Below are 18,255 nucleotides of genomic sequence, written 5' to 3'. Positions count from 1 at the left end.
ACTACCAAATCAAAATGGAAAGAAAAATGGGAAACTGAGAAACATATTTGGTACCAGAGTAACAGGCAAAAAAGTAATTTCCTTAACATATACTGTCTTTCTTTCGAAGCACTGGGTGGGGATCTAGCCCTGAAGGACTGCTATTTGCTGGCCAGCGGATGGCTTAGAAGGTGGAAGAGAATTCTTTTATGTCGGAAGGCAAAATCTGACAAGAAAGGATCAGGGAGAAGAGCTGGGAAGGAAAGGAATCTTTTCTGGCATCAGGGAGAAAAGGACAGGGGTTTCTCCAGCAAGGCTGATGTCTCTGGCTGGTCTGGTGGGAGGGTTCTAGACTGAAGCAGGACAGAAAGTGAACAAGGGTGGGATGGTGGGTACGGAGAGAGGAAGACAAAGAATTTGTCTGGAAAAAAAGAGATCTGGATGGGAAGTAAAATTCACTCCTTTTCTTTCTTACTCTTCTCTTATTTTTTCCTTTTTACCTCTTCTATTGTTTTCCTTTTTTCCTCTTCTTTAATTTTGTTTCTTTATTTTTATTGCTCCATTCTCTTCTTTCTCTTTATCCTCTTTTTCTTTCCATCTATGTTTACCTTCCTTTTCTCTCTCCTTTCCATTCCTTTAAATGATCATAATATAGGATTTACATTCCTAAAAATTAGTCTTGTATATATTAAATCAAATTTTAGTTCTCTGGTCTTGATTTTAAAAGTATGTGAGTTGAATTTTTATATTTTGCTCTCTTGAAAAAAGTTTGTTTTTAAAAATATGGTCATTGATTATTTTTCTGTAGATCAATGAAATTTATTAATAAAAGGGTCCTCACTTCTGCTGTAAAGGATTGTAAACATGTTTAGAGCTCAAAAAATGGTACCAGAGGGTTATTTTTTTTTAATGTTTACTTATTTTGAGAGAGAGAGAGAGGGAGAAAGAGAACGAGCAGGGGAGGGGCAGAGAAAGGGAGAGAGAGAATCCTAAGCATACTCCATGCTGTCAGCGCAGGAGCCCAATACAGGGCTTGATCCCACAGACTACATGATCATGACCTAAGTGGAAACCAAGAGTCAGTTGCTTAACCAACCAAGCCACCCAGGCACCCCAAGATTATTTCTTTAAAATCTTCTTAAAGATGTCTCTTTTAAAGGTCTACTTAGTGAATTTATGCTATCTAAGTAAACGAGAAGGGGAAAAGCTAAATTTTTTTTTAACGTTTTATTTATTTTTGAGACAGAGAGAGACAGAGCATGAATGGGGGAGGGTCAGAGACAGGGAGACACAGAATCTGAAACAGGCTCCAGGCTCTGAGCTGTCAGCACAGAGCCTGACACAGGGCTCAAACTCACAGACCACGCGATCATGACCTGAGCCAAAGTCGGCCGCTTAACCGACTGAGCCACCCAGGCGCCCCAGGAAAAGCTAATTTAATTGAAGGCCCAGTTTTTAAAAACTTGTTTCAAGTTTGAAAAAGTGCAGTTGTACATTTGAATACTGCTTAGAAAGACTGAGTTTTCATTTTTTTTGTATAGAATGCCTCCCTATTAAACATATATCAGCTAATACTCTTCATGAAATATTTTCTAAGTATCAATGTTATTTAATTACTGATAAGCTAGTATGTGATTGCCAACAATTTAATGGAGTCAAAGAAGGTCAGAAAGAAAGCATTTAGAGCTACAACACACATTATATGTTAATCTTGTAAAATACATACAACTAAGTCTAAAGTTGCAAAGGGTACAAAAATCGAATGTTAAACAATAATCTATTACAGCCAGACTTTGACATACTAAGAAATACAAATTGCCTGAGTGAGCCACTCTTTTGAAAATGCCATTGTTTTTCTTTAAATGGTAGAATTTATATATTCACAAGCTAGATGTCAAAGACAAGACTTCTCTGGTCATTAGCTACACAGAAGATAAATAAGCATAGACTCATGTGTTTGAATTCCTAAGGCCTTTCATAAATAAACTCCTACATGCTTACATCTACTGAAATTATAAGGTGCATTCTGAGGGAACTCAAACATTGAGACCTGAGGCCACAAAATGAAGTGAAGGAACTCTACCCACAGACACTAAACTGTGAATAAGGTACCTATGATACGTGTGTGTGGGCAAAACTTGGAGCAGGTTACTAAATAATGAAATGTTGTTAAGTTTTTTTAAGTTACTAAATTAAGAATTTTCTTTCTTTATAGCAGGCATCCTTCATTTCAAACAGTATTCATTATGCAGATACCCTGCGCACCAAAACGTCAGGTAGAGAAACTTCGACCCAATAAATACCTAGAATTTTAAAAAAGTGATTTTTATATAATAAGCTAGAGAAAAACTAAAAAAGAAAAGGTAATCAAATAAACAAATATAGGCTTAAGAGAGGATACCAAGTTTTTTGATTGCCCGACTAAGGGTTAACTATATTCTGTGATTTAAATAATTTTTTTCCTTCTATTATTACAGCTTTCCCCCACAAAGTAAAATCTTATTAGTGCATATAAAAAATTCCCAGAAAGCTCTCTTGCAAAAGCATGGCTTGTTCTCAAGCTTTCTGACCCAAGGTATGTGGGTATCTGAGGTAGAGTCCAGTGCTTGGGAGGTCCTTTACCTTCATGGTTCTTCTGGAGACCTAACCAGACCCTCAGCCAAAGAGGCATGACTGTTGAGGAAGGCACATGCAAGAAAACTCTCCAAATTAAGGGTACTTGGGTGGCTCAGTCGGTTAAGTGTCTGACTCTTGATTTCAGCTTGGGTCATGATCTCAGGGTCATGATCTCATAATTGTAAGATTGAGTCCCACATCAGGCTCCATGCTGAGTGTGCAGCCTACTTAAGATTCTCCCTCTCTCTCCCTCTCTCTCTCCCCTTCCCCTGCTTGTATTTTTGCTCTCTAAAACAAACAAACAAACAAACAAACAAACAAACAAACAAACTCTCCAAAGCATATTGGTGCCAATATACTATGTGCTTTCAGTAAATGTTGGTGCTTCAGTGGGAAATTCAAGACAGGGTTCTTTTGTTCCCTTTTCAAATCATGAGTTTTTCTGCTGGAAGAAACCCTAGAGGTCATCTGGTACAACAGTCATTGTACAAATGAAGACACTGTGGTTCAGAGATATTGAATGACACACAGTCACTCGGCTCACTAGTACCAGAGCTCGGGACTAGGATTCCAGTCACTAACTCCCTATCCAATTATATTCCAAATACATACTCTTTGCCTCTTCCTCACTCACCCTTGATGCATGTAGCTCCACCCAAATAGTTGACTTGGACTTCTTCATATCCTCTCATCCATGAAAATTATTAAATTCTATTTGCCTCAAATAAATATGGCCTTTTATTAGATCACTTGAATTTTCCCCCCCCTCCATTCCCCTCCTTTCCTATGAGTCCTCCCATCCTCACTGCAACTATGAGAGGAAAAGTAACAAGAATTATATTTCATAAAAGAGTTCCTACTCAGTAGTCTCCTTAAAATTTCTATATATTTAGCTTACAAATAGTAAATTATATTCTTACTTTAATGGAGGAGAATATGACATGGTTTTAGAAAACCCTGAAAAAACAGAAAGAGTTGATAACTGAATTACAATAAATACTTTCATTTATAAGCATCATATTCCCTATTCACTAACCTTTAAGAATGCCCTCAGTAATGGCCATTCATTCTACAGAAATGTCCTCAGAGGAAAGAAATGTTTAATGAATGATTAGGTAAAATAAACAAATACCCAGGTATATAATTTTTATTGCACACATTAACTTCATTGAATAAAGTTATTTTTTCTTCAAGGTATAGTAAAATAAGAAATGAGATATTTTCTTTTCATTGAACCAAGTATTTATAAAATCTCACCTCTAATTCTTCAGTCTGTTCTGTATTATCTTCTTCTGAGCCACTGGTTTTAGGTAAATAAGTCATTTTTAATCTCAGATAACCTTTAACTCTTGATTTGTGACTGTAGAAAAGAAAATAATTATTCGCAAAACTTTAACACTTAAGAAGAAAAGCACTCATTTAACTAAAGTTTAACGAATACCTGCTAGCTACTAGAGGAGACCCAAAGACAAAGTCTACTACAAAAGACAGCTAGGAAAAGGAGTGGGTGGTGGAGAAAAAGTAATAGACATAAATAAATAATTGTTATGAAATAAATAAGATGCTAAGGAAGTTTGAGTAAAAGATCAGGGAGAACGGGAAGGAGTTGCATCTGAATTGGTGCTAACAGATTGAGGAGGATTTTGATCCGTGGCAGTGAATGGAAAGGCATAAGAGTGGAGAAAAGAATAAAAAATGAGGAAACGATGGGAAACCTGGGGTACACCGAAGGAAAGGGTAGTTGTTGGGTTTGGCTGGCTTACAGGATACACATAGGAGGAAGGGATGATCCAGATGATGAGGTCCACGTGAAACAAGAGAACTTTAGATTTTGTATACTCTGTGAAGCCAGAGAATTTGGCGGACAGGGAAAGGCAGCCTCAGAGATATACTTTGGGGATACTTATCTAGTCATACTGTACAGGATGATAGAAAAGTGGAGAGCAAGGCCTGATAACTGTCTGAAACCTACTGTCTTTCTTTGACAGCTGTTTGAGTCTGTCACACATTAATTTATCTATTTTATTTTATAATGTATATGAATAACGTCTTTGCATAATGAGTTGTCCAAACTAAAGGTTGCTGTCCATTGTATTAATATTTTAAAAGTTTTAAATCTGTCTATTTATCCCCACCAATTTCAACATCCTATATACTTAAAAAGTTCTTCCTTGTCCTAGTTTTCTGCAAAGATATTTTGGTGATTTTTATAGACATCAGTTATGTAACCAATTACTCTTTGTCTTCTTAACAAGAAAGTCTTATCTTTTATTCTATCTTTTATTGAAAGGTACTCCCTTCCCCACCCCACTTAATGCCTCCTCCCTTAATCTTTTGTACAGTTCTCATGAGTTTGGAAACTAGCTTTCCTGAGTGGTCAACAGAATCCCTGATGTTTATTTCCAAGGCCACTAATGTGGCTTGTGTCTCCATTTTTTAGGGGGATGTGAACATTGACTTGCTGCTATAATGGATGGATACAGAAAACTTGCTCAAATAATGTTTTATACAAGAGTTTCTCTATAGTGACATTTTCATGTCTTTCAAACTAGACATTAAGCCTGTGGGTTTGGACTTAATGGGGCTCAAAAAGTGTAAGAGTGTAGTACATTTCCTATCTGATTTCAAGTTCTTTCTGCACCCACTTGCAGTGATAGTCCATACAGACAGAAGATACAAGTTATTATATATATATATATATATATATATATATATTTTTTTTTTTTTTTTTTTTAAAGAGAAAGACACTAGAAAGCATTTGAAAAAGTAAAAAGCAGGCTACTAGGGCAATTAAGAGAAGAAACATTTATTTATTATTGGTATGCAGATGCCACAATCAGTTTAAAAAGAAAAGAAATTTATATTCCAAGACTTCTACAGAAGTGAAATATGTGACTTCTCTTATAGAATATAAATATTAACAGAGAGTACTGTCCCTTTTATTTTGCTTTAATAATTTATATTACAAAGAGTAAATTTTTTTAATGAAAAATTTTACTCAGTTCCCATAGTATATTTTTCTAATGTATTTTCTAGTTTAAAAAACAAGACAAATACTGTTTTTTTTTGCAGATGTACTTCTTTATTTTGACTTTGACCTTTTTGACAGTAAATCAATACATCCTTACTAGATTTTACTTAACTAAGTGGCACAGAATATTAAAAGGAGGTTTTTTTTTTTTGTAAAGGAGTTTTATTTACAGCTTAAACAAAAATTTTAACAAAACTCAAGTAACTCAGTTTACAAAAATGGAATTATGAACATGCTATTCAGGTTTTAAATTCTAGTCTTTGCTCAAATTATTTTCTCTAAATATCTGAGTTTTCTTAAATACCTGTTTTTATTGAAGTATGCAAAACGTGGTTAGGTTTTTCTGAAATTGTTTTTGTGCATATCAAGTTAGATATTGTTTTGGCTTAATTAATGCTTGTGCTTTTGAAAAGGATAGTATGACAAAATTATATATATTTTAAGATATAAAATAAATAATAAAACAGTAATGACAAATTTCCACTTTCTAGTCTGATAAATATTAGGGGGACAAGTCTTTCCTAAAGGGATATGATCACTTCTCTGTATTTTCAGAATTTTTTGTACTGTGCATATATTACTTTTTAATCAGCAATAAAAAGTAAAGCTTTTAAAAATAATATTTAGAAGTAGCTTATTTACAAGGTTTAAGCTTTGAATCTGCAAAGAGGCTACTACAAGGTATAATAATATTTTAAAAAACATTATGTTATTATTTTATATTTACTGACCTTCTTGGGTGAAGAACAAAATCCTTAAACGTATATGGTCTCTCCATTCTTGGATTTTCTGTCTAGAATAAAACAGTAAGTTTTCAAGATACATCTATAACACCAAAAACATGTACTTTTAAGGAAATATTCATGAACTATGACCTAAGCCTTGGCTGAAGATAGAAGTGAGAAAAATATAGGTTTAGCTCATTCAATGGTTATATCTGGCAGCTTGCTAGTGCTTTCACTTTCCTGAACCTTAGGAATTGCAGTGGGATCACGCCTTAATACCAAATAAGCTGAGCAGGTGCACATAGAGGGAAGAAGTGGTTACAACGTAGAGGCCATCCTAGGAGAACAAAAAAGAAAACAGCCTGGAGAGCAAGACTGGATTAAATATATTATTAAAAGCTTGTGATCTCTAAAGACTGTAGAGAACCAATAAATATCTCAAAAGACTGATATAGTAAAGAAGCCTTACTTGTCTTTATCAAGTTCAACAGCCCTTTGCTTTTGTTCATTTCTTTGTTACATTTTGCATTAACTACCCATTCAGTCTTGTAACTCTTAAATTCTCATGACATTATTTTCCTTTATCCCCCACCTGTTTCTCCCTGTCTGTCTTCTCTGATAGGCCCACCCTGACTAAGGGTCAATGTTTGGCTTTCAATGCTCTCACCTCTCTTACTTGGACAGCCCATCGTTCTCAGAGATTCTGCTGTCACCTCAATGTGAGAACTCTCACTCCTTCCAGCCTCTTTCTCTACACAATTGACTTTTGTATTTCTGTCAGCTGCCCACTTTAGGCCTTCCACTTCCCCTGTTTTCTGTTGAAATTCATTATGGCCAAAAATAAATCTATCATTTTTCAAAACAAAATGGCTTTTCCTCCTAGCTATTCTACTTGAGACACCACCTTGATGTCCCAAATTCAACCTGTACTATCTTTACTTTCTATTTATTTTTTTTTCTCAACTTCCAATGTCAGAAAACTGGCTTAATAATTTTTTATTATGAAATGTGTTCTGAATCTGTTTTCCTCTGTTGTTATATGCTTGGTCCACATTCAGTTTCATACCCAGACTGTCGTAAATGATCTTAGTTTCTTTCTGTGAGACTAAGCTCTCTCCATTCAGCCGAATGTTTCCAAACTTATTTCCCTGAGACATGCTTTCCTGATGTCAACCAACCTCAGCAGCTGCCTACTTCTTATTGGGGTTCATGTAAGGGAGTCTTGAAAATAAAATTAAAATGGAAAACTTAGGGGCTCCTCGGTGGCTCAGTCTGTTAAATGTACGACTCGTGACTTTGGCTCAGATCATCATCACCTCTCTCTGCCTGTCATGGGGTTCTCCTCTCTCTCTCTCTCTCTCTCTCTCTCTCCCTCTCTCTGCCCCTTCCTCGCCTCTCAAAATAAATAAACATTAAAAAAATCCTTAAAAGGGAAAATTGAGATGAGTTTTCAGAAAATAATATGGTCAAGAAATTATAGAAGTATACATTTTACAAATCAAATATTTACATTTATTATATTGTAATATCGTGTATCTGTAAGTTAAATTTATTAGAAAAAAAATAAATATAAAAATTAAAATCATCTATACCAACCGGTAATGGATAAAGAGGAACATCCACTTGACCTAGGAAATCATCTCTTGTCTACAAGAAAAAGAATAAAAAATAAGATTAGTAATATGCTCAACATTTTTAGAAATTTTGATGAGCTATTGCCATCATTCATGAAAAAATGTAGAAGTCTTTTTTTTGTTGTTTAATCCTATGCCATATAATGTAAAATAAAAGGCAATATGATACAACTTATGGTATATTATAGAATAGAGTATACTAGACTGATCATTTTACAGATAATTATATACTCCGAAAAATTATGAAAACAGCTATTTGAAAGCACTATAGGGTTACAACAAGCAAGCAGAAATTGAAGGGGAGTCAGTCTTTGAAAGAAGGAACTGTATTGGGTAGGATTCATATTTACATCGCTTTTCCCCTTGTTGTACTTCACGGTTCATATGGTGGTATGGTTAGAACTCAAACAGACATCTGACATCTTACTCATTTGAGGAAGCTGAAAACCTAGTTTGAGGCTAACAGCATAGCTAGAAAGTGAGAGGGACAATCTCTGAAAGAAAGATGCCACAGAAGTCCCTCTAAATCTATACATGAACTCTACCCAAATTCTTAGCTGATCCCTGAACTGCACATATGAAAGGCAGTGGCTGGAAGGCTCAGCTAAGTTAACAACTTGCTAGAACAAAAATCAACACTCTCAGGGAAAGATAATAAAATTTACTATCTCAATTATGTACCACATACATTGACCAGTACACAAGTTACTAAACATGCAAAGAAACAGAAAAATGTGATCCAGTATCAAGAGGAAAAGTCAATAAAAACTGACAAGACCAACCAGATCTTGGAATCAGCAGACAGAGAAATTAAAGCAGCTATTATAAAGATGTTCAAGGACTGAAAAGGAAAATAAGATCATAATGAATAACTGGAGGGGAAAATCTCAGTAGTGAAATGGGAACTATAAAACTGAATCAAATGTATATTTTAAAACATATATAGAACTGAAAAATATAATATCCGAATTAAAGATTACGGGATGGACTTAACATGTGATTGAAGATGACTGGAGAAAAGCTCCATGAATTTTAAGATATGCCAGTAGAATTTATATAAGATGAAAAATAAGGAGGACTTATGGAAAAACTTCAAGCAGTCTCATATATGTGCAACTGGAGTGCCAGAAAAAGAGGAGAGGGAAGGAGGGAGGGAGGGGGAGAGAGAGAGAGAGAGAGACAGAGAGAGAGACAGATAGAGAGACAGAGAGAGACAGAGAGGATAGGACAATTGGAGGAAAAGTAGCCAGCTTCCCCAAACATTAAGATGTTAATCTTAGATAACTATAGCACAATGATTAGAACCAGGAATACTATTTTTTTAGAGGAAATAGTAACACTTTTATGTATTTAATCTTCTATTCTTAGGTTTTTTAATTGTAAATAAAAAGCTATATGCTTAACAATATCTGTCACCTGTAAAATTTATTGAAGTATTTAAAGTAATGTGTGAAAAACCCTGACCCTCCAATCCCAGTTCCAGAGTGAACCAGGGTTAACTGTTCAGTAAACTTCTTTCAGATATTTACCTACATGCATCCATCCATACACCTTTTTTTTATTAAGGTACAATAAACATACAACATTATATTAGTTTCAGGTATACAATATAATGAATCAATGTGTGTATATATTGAAAAACAATCACTACGATAAATCTAACATTTATCACCATATATAGTTTTTTTTTTCTTGTGATGGGAACCTGTAAGATTTGCTCTCTTAGAAGATTTATAATATGCAATACAGTATTATTTATAGTTACCATGCTATACATTATACTCCCATGACTAATTTGTTTTATAGATGAAAGTTTATACCTTTTGACTTCCTTTACCTACTTCACCCACCCCAACTCCCTTCCTATGGAAACTGGAAACTACCAACTTGTTCTCTGTAAATTAATTAATTAATTTATTTTAAGATTCCACAAATGCGTGAGAGTATATGGTATTTGTCTTTCTCTGTATGACTTATTTCACTTAGCTTAACACCCTCAAGGTCCATCTATGTTGTTGCAAATGGCAAAATTTCATTCTTTTTTATGCTGAATAATATTCCATTGTGTATGTATATATATGTATATATACATATACATGTATATATATGTACATATACATATATACATGTATATGTATATATACATATATATACATACACAATGGAATATTATTGTATATACATGTATATATATGTACATATACATATATACATGTATATGTATATGTACATCTCACATCTTCTTTATCCATTCATCCACCGATGGACCCTTATGTTGTTTCTGTGGCTTGGCTATTGTAAATACTGCTATAATAAAATGGAGGTGCAGATATCTTTTTGAGTCAGTGCTTTCATTTTCTTTGGAAAAATACCCAGCAGTGAAATTCCTAGATCATATGGCAATTTTATTCTTAATTTTTGAGGAACCTCCACACTGTTTTCCATATTGGCTGTCCCAATTTACATCATCAACAATGCACAAGGGTTTCTTTTCCTACACATCTTCATCAACACTTGTTATTTCCTGTCTTTGTGATAATAACCATTCCGACAGGTGTGTGGTGATATCTGATTGTGGTTTTGATTTGCATTTCCCTCATTATTAGTGATGTTGGGCATCTTTTCATGTGTCTGTCGGCCATTTGTATGTCTTTTTTTTGAAAAATGTCTATTCGGATCTTCTGTTCATTTTTAAAATCAGATTTGTTTTTGTTTTTGTTTGTTTTGCTATTGAATTATAAGAAAACCAGGAAGACTATTAGCTAATCTACAGATCTTACTCAAACTTCACCAACTGTCCCACTAATTTTGGTCCAGAATCTAATTCTAGATCACATACTGCATTTAGTTGTCATGTCTCCTTAATGTCTTTTAATCAGTAAAGTACCTCAGTCTCTTTGTCTTTCATAATCTTGACTCTTATGAAGAGGAATGGCTAGTTACAGAATGTTCATCAGTTTGGGTTTGTGTAATGTTTCTTCATGGTTGAATTTAGATTATGCATTTGGGGAGCAAGAATACCATAAAAGTGATATTGGCATTTTTCTCAGTGCATCCTGTAAGTAATCAATAAACACTGGAATCTGATACATTATGGACAGTTAAGGACCACTAAATATTGGAGTAAAATCTGTAACTTGAAAAACAGAGACCTCCCCCTCCCCCCAAAAAACAGAAATAAAGGAGTCAGATGAATCAGTATCAAGTCATTTCTGCAAGAGAAATACTTCAGAAAAACTATAGTTAATATTTCAGACATAAGAGATGAAATATCTGACAAACAATAGGAGGTTATAAAAGAATCACTGAAAGAACAAAAAAAGAGCTGTTGGAAATTAAAAATATAACTGAAATAAAAAATTTCATATAGAGTTGGAAAATGGAGTTAAAGAAATTTCTCATAAAGTAGAATTAAAAGACTACAGGATTCCCAAAATAAGGAAATTACAGGATGAACTTAAGTCCACATCTAATTAACAAACATTCCAGAGAGAAAAAAGAGAAGGGAAGAAATTATCAAAGAAGCATTTTAAGAAACTTCCCTTGAACTCAAGGAAATGAATTTTGGAGTGAAAGTCTCCACTAAGTATTAGGCAAAATGCATGAAGAAAAGATGCACAGCAAGGTACATCAATGTGACATTTCAGAGCACCAGAGATAAAGCAATTCTAAAAGTCTAGAGAGACACAAAACAGATCATAAACAAAACTGAAAGACAAGAGAATAATGCCTTCAAAATTGTGGGAGAAAAATATTTCCTACATAGAATTCTATACCCAGCCAAAAGATCTTTAAAAATGAAGGCAGAATAAAGACGTTTTCAGACACTTGGTGTTCTTAGTAAGGTAATAGAGGATATACTCCACGAAAATAAGGGAGTATATCATGGTAAGTGAAGATGCAGGAGATTCAAGATGAGAAACAAGAAAAGAAGATCCCCCAAGTCACGAGGAAGGGAACTTTTGAATAACAGTAGTGTAAGATCTACAGAAAAACCAGTACATACTGGTGCAGGAAAGATGGATGGCTATAAAAACAATGCTTCCAGAGGCACCTGTTGGTTAGGCGCCTGACTTCAGCTCAGGTCATGATCTTGTGGTTCACAAGTTTGAGCCCCACATTGGGAGCTGTCAGCGTGGAGCCTGCTTTGGATCCTCTGCCTCCATCTCTCTCTGTCCCTCCCCTGCTTGATCTCTCTCTCTCTATCAAAAATAAATAAACATTTTTTAAAAAGGATGCTTCCATGGGGCGCCTGGGTGGCTCAGTCAGTTAAGCATCTGACTTCAGTTCAGGTCATGATCTCATTTGTGAGTTTGTGCCCCACATTGGGCTCTGTGTGTACAGCTGGTAGCCTGGAGCCTGCTTCAGCTTCTGTGTCTCCCTCTTGCTCTCTGCCCCTCCCCGCCTTTCAAAAATAAATTAACATCAAAAAACCTTTTAAAATAAAATAAAATAAAATAAAATAAAATAAAATAAAATAAAATAAAAGGATGCTTCCAGAAGAACAGGAATAACATATCTACCTTATAGGGTTTTGTTAGAATTAAATAAGATAATATACCTTCAGTGCTTTGCATAATAGCCAGCGTGCAATACCATCCAATGAATGTTAGCTGTTGTATTTGAAATGCTGGATTCGTTAATGAAGCCCCTGCTCCTTGTCCAGTAAAACAGTCTGTAGACATTTCAGACAGGTATGTAGAATTAAAAAAGCATGGCTGGAGATGGAAGTCTAGCAAATTAGCTTAGTTTAGGGCTCATATTCCTATTAAAAATTTTTTTTAATATTTTATTTACTTTTGAGAGACAGAGAGAAACACAGCATGTGCAGGGGAGGGGCAGAGAGAGAGGAACACAGAATCCAAAGCAAGCTCCAGGCTCTGAGCTGTCAGCACAGAGACCAACACGGGGCTTGAACTCACAAACCATGAGATCATGATCTGAGCCGAAGTTGGACACTTAATCGACCAAGCCACCGAGGTGCCCCTCATATCCCTATTTTAGAACCTGAGTTGATAACTTTTGAAATGAACAAATTACCTTTTAGTTATACCTTCAAGGCCAACTAGGGTTTGTTCCTGTTTTTATTGCAATTAGATGTTATACTCTGTAAATCTGATGTTTAAGAAGCTATAAATAGTAAGAAAGTAAAATACAACAAAATGTAGTAAAATCCTAACCAGGATGACTGATGAATAAACCATTTTGATTAACTGAATTATCTAATTAACTTAGTTTAGGCTTCACCAGATAAGGAAATAAAGCATTTTTTGGGTTTTTTGTTTTTGTTTTTGTTTTGTTTTGTTTTGTTTTTTTTGGTTCTGTCTTATTGAATAGCCTTGCCCTTATTAAACTGAATAGAGTAAACATCTACCTGTTTGCTAATTCATGATCTTGCAGTGCTTCATAAACATGGCTGTGGTCAATTACCACTAGAGTTAACACAGTTCTTGAACGGGATTTCTCAACATGGGCACTATTGACAATATGAGCCAGATAATTTTTTGTTGTGGGGGCTTGTCCTGAGCATTGAAGGATATTTAGCAACATTCTTGGATTCTACCCACTAGATGTCAGTAGCACCCCTCCACTGGTTGTGACAATCAAAAATGTCTCCTGATATTGCCAAATGTCCCCTGGATGGCAAAATTCTCCCTGGTTGAGAACCACTACTAAAGAGGGTGTAAAACAGAATGTTTCCAACAGTGAGTAAAAGACCCTCCATTTTCAAACAACACCCTCATTGAGATACAATTCACCCACTTAAAGTATATAATCAGTTTTAGAACATTTTTATCACTCCAAAAAGAAAATCCATACCTATGAGCAGTCTCTTTTCTTAGCCTTGGCAACCATCAATCTACTTTCTGTCTCCATGGATTTGCCTACTCATTTCATATAAAGGGAGTCATATAATATGTGGTCCTTTATGACTGGCTTCTTTCACTTACAATAATGTTTTCAAGGTTCATTCACATTATAGCAAGTATCCATACTTTATTCCTTTTTAATTTCTGAATATTATATTGTATGGATATATTGTATTATTTATCTATCAGTTGATTGACATCTGAATTGTTCCCATTTTTTGGCTATTATTAATAAAGCTGCTATGAACATTCAAGTACAAGTTTTTGTGCTGACATATATTTTCACTGTTCTTGGGTGTACACTTAGGAGTAAAATTGCTGGGTCATACGGTAACTCTGTTCACCCTTTTGAGGAACTGCCATACTTTCCAAAGTAACTGCACCATTTTATAATACCACCACCACTGTATGAGGGCTCCAATTTCTCCATATCCTTAATAACACTTATAATTTACCTATCTTTTTGATATAGCCCTCCTAGCCGGTGTTAAGTAGTATTTAACTGTAGTTCTGTTTGCATTTCCCTGATGGCCAAGGATGTTGAACATGTTTTCATGTACTTATGGTGCTCTTTATTTCTCAAAATCTCTTAACTTAGAAATCTTCCCTATAGATTCAATTTCCATTGCAGAGGCAGTGCCTGGTTATGGTGGAACAGAAAGAAAACATCTCATTCCATGAACTGCTCCATGCTTCTTGTCCATTGACTGTACTTTGTGAACAAAAGCACAGAACAAAAATCCCACATAATGAAAATTTCTGTCTCAAGTAATTCTGGTATGTAAAAACACACTTCAAAAATTTCTTGCAACACATCTTCCTTATTTAAAACAAGTGATCTGAAATGAGTTTCTTAACTTCTACTTAACATGAAATGGTCCCAAAGAACTGTATTTCTAATATTAGAAGAGTGAACAAATTTTCCAAACTAAAAATCAATATTCATGGTCTGAGGAGATGGAGAATATGAAAGTGGGAATTATCCTGGAAAGTCAGGGACATATGGTTGCTATAAATATAGGACAATTAGAGGTTCTTTTTCCATTTACAAAGAAAAAGTAATAGTTTTACATTCATTCCTATGAAGGCGAGTCAGTCTGTGATGTTCATTAATGTTTCTCTAGCCAACCAATTGTTCCAAATTCTGAATATCAAGCATTTCTTTGTGAGAGTTATTTCCTATACTTGAACTGCATGCAGCTTACTCCATAGAGCAAATTTGCATTTGGTAAAATATAAATAATTTAAAAATGCCTGAAATCTGAGTAAGAATTTAGAACAGCAGGTGATTTTAAACAGGACCATCTGTAGTGGGCACAGTTCTGTCAGTAAATACTACCTTTTCTAATATTTTAAAGATATGAATTTCAGTTTCTGAAAACAATTTTTAGAATATGAAAAGAGAAAAATCAAATTGCTGTTTTTGCAAAATTTCAATAATAACTCTAGATGGCTCTAAGTTTAGGAGGACAAACCGCTATTAACTTTAATAAGGCTGTAGAGTGGTTGAATTTCTGCTTTAAGAGAACCCAATGTTACCAAAAAAATCAGAAATTTAAAAAGAAGTTAAAGTGTCATAGCTTTGAAGAATACTTGCCCTTAAAAAGTTTCCATTAAATTGAAGTTACAAACCATTTCCCAGGGCAATTCTACTGTATAAAGCAAAATAATAAAGAAAGAATCATCTCCTCACAATCAAAGCCAAACATAGCCAAAGGTTTTTGCTATAATATCCAACTTTTAATTTCAATCATGTTGTTTAATCAGTGAAAATGAATTTTAGCATAAGAGACTCTTAAAAACCGAGAACAAACTGAGGGTTGGTGGGGGGTGGGAGGGTGGGGAGGGTGGGTGATGGGTATTGAGGAGGGCACCTTTTGGGATGAGCACTGGGTGTTGTATGGAAACCAATTTGACAATAAATTTCATATATTGAAAAAAAAGACATCAGGTTTGAAAAAAAATGAATTTTAAACATGAATAAAAATAATTTTATATATGAAGGACTTTATAAGTTAAATATAGCATAGTTTTAGTTTTCAGACTTAGCTATCAGCACTTTTTTTTTTATCAAGATGATTTTTTAAAGTAATTTTAGCAATGCCTATCAAAATATCACCAGCATTCTTCATGGAGCTAGAATAAACAATCCTAAAATTTGTACAGAACCAGAAAAGACCCCAAATGGCCAAAGCAATCTTGGAAAAAAAACCAAAGCTGGAGGCTTCCCAACTCCGGACTTCAAGCTGTATTACAAAGCTGTAGTCATCAAGACACTATAGTACTGGCACAAAAACAGACACTTAGATCAATGGGACAGAATAGAGAACCCAGAAATGGACCCACAAACATATGGCCAACTAATCTTTGACAAAGCAGGCAGGAATATCCAATGGAATAAAGACAGTCTCCTCAGCAAATGGTGCTGGGAAAACTGGACAGCAACATGCAGAAAAATGAACCTGGACCACTTTCTTACACCATACACAAAAATAAACTCAAAATGGATGAAAGACCTAAACTTAAAACAGGAAGCCATCAAAATCCTAGAGATAGCAGGCAAAAACTCTTTGACCTCAGCTACAGCACTTCTTGCTCAACAGGTCTCTGGAGGCAAGGGAAACAATAGCAAAAATGAACTATTGGGACCTCATCAAAATAAAAAGCTTCTGCACAGCAAAGGAAACAATCGGCAAAACTAAAAGTCAACGACAGAATGTTAGAAGATATTTGCAAATGACATATCAGATAAAGGGTTAGTATCCAAAATCTATAAAGAACTTATCAAACTCAACACCCAAAATGCAAATAATCCAGTGAACAAATGGGAAAAAGACATGAATAGACACTTCCTCCAAAGAAGACATCCAGATGACCAACCAACACATGAAAAAATGCTCAACATCACTCATCATCAGGGAAATACAAATCAAAACCACAATGAGCTACCACCTCACACCTGTCAGAATAGTTAACATTAACAACTCAGGCAAACAGATGTTGGCGAGGATGTGGAGAAAGGATCTCTTTTGCATTGCTGGTGGGAATGCAAACTGGTGCAGCCACTCTGGAAAACAGTATGGAGGTTTCTCAAAAAATTAAAAATAGAACTACCCTACAACCCAGCAACTGCACTACTAGGTATTTATCCAAGGGATACAGGTGTGCTGTTTCGAAGGGGCACATGCACCTCAATGTTCATAGCAGTGCTATTGACAATAGCCAAAGTATGGAAAGAGCCCAAGTGTCCATCAACGGAGGAATGGATAAAGAAAATGTGGTATATATATGCAATGGCGTATTACTGGGCAATCAAAACGAATAAAAGCTTGCCATTTGCAACTACATGGATGGAACTAGAGGGTATTAGGCTAAGTGAAATTAGTCAGACAAAGACAAATATCATATGACTTCACTCATATGAGGAATTTAAGATACAAAACAGATGAACATAAGGGAAGGGAAGCAAAAATAATATAAAAACAGGTAGGGGGACAAAACATATGAGACTCTTAAATATAGAGAACAAACAGAGGGTTAGTATGGAACCCTGTAAGTATAATTTTCATTTTGTGTAATTAATAAAGACTACAGTAGATTATTCTGAACTAATCTGAAGTGGACACAGACCTCAGTGACTGATTGGATGTTACAGAAGGGAACTGTGTCCTGAGTAAGCCAAAACCACATATACATTTTCTAAGACAAGATCAACGATTCAAGATCAAAAGTGTGCATTTGAGTCAATATCTTATTTGGTGCCCATAACTACTTTCTTCACACAGCTATAGTCAAACTGTCGCTATGCAAATGTCATTCCTCTGTATGGATCACTGCAACTCTAAAAAAATGAATTGGGGTGCAAAAGAGAAACAAAAATTCATAACTACAAAAATGTTCAAAGTGTTGTTAACCATATTATTTAAATTAAGTGAAATGATCAAGAGATATTCCAGGGATCATAAAAGATGAAAGTAAAAAGAGGTGAAGCTGAGACAATAAAAGTGAAATTACCTAAAACCTCTTTCTCTGAAGTAGAATTTAAACTTTCTATTATTTATGTTAAGATGATAAACATTTTCTTGACTTGAACACATGAAAAGTTGACATCTTGACAGACAGCGTATTAGCACATGTGAACATCTGAGAAAAAAAAAGTAAAATTTTTATGAATGGGCTCATTTATAGCATATAAAAAATAAGGGACCATATATCTTCTGCTTCCAAAATTTTATAAAAACTCTCGTTTTTAATGAACATCCTTTCTCTAAAAATCCATACTACGTGGACTCAGACATCCTAGATGTTATAGATTTTTTAAAAATCATAAAAATGACTCTGGCTTAACTATTTTCTAACATATGCAAATCTTATTAACTAAAACTGCATTTACATAGCTT

General features: G+C 34.7%; 1 protein-coding gene across 2 annotated transcripts in view; it reads right to left on the bottom strand.

Annotated features, from left to right (window-relative positions):
• Nucleotides 1-18,255, bottom strand: part of NEDD4 (NEDD4 E3 ubiquitin protein ligase) — a 135,753-nt gene that overhangs the window by 34,603 nt on the left and 82,895 nt on the right. For both annotated transcript variants that reach the window (XM_047075071.1, XM_047075072.1), the window contains 3 exons: nucleotides 7,948-7,998; nucleotides 6,358-6,419; nucleotides 3,853-3,955 (listed from right to left, as the gene is read on the bottom strand). In XM_047075071.1, the coding sequence (XP_046931027.1) occupies nucleotides 3,853-3,955; nucleotides 6,358-6,419; nucleotides 7,948-7,998 (216 nt within the window). The remainder of the gene's footprint in view (nucleotides 1-3,852; nucleotides 3,956-6,357; nucleotides 6,420-7,947; nucleotides 7,999-18,255) is intronic.

This window comes from Lynx rufus, unplaced genomic scaffold (assembly GCF_022079265.1).
Source record: "Lynx rufus isolate CCGP_SWC_20201006 ecotype Redwood Valley unplaced genomic scaffold, mLynRuf1.p SCAF_13, whole genome shotgun sequence".
Taxonomy (NCBI): domain Eukaryota; kingdom Metazoa; phylum Chordata; class Mammalia; order Carnivora; family Felidae; genus Lynx; species Lynx rufus.
This window is presented reverse-complemented; position numbering and strand designations above follow the sequence as displayed.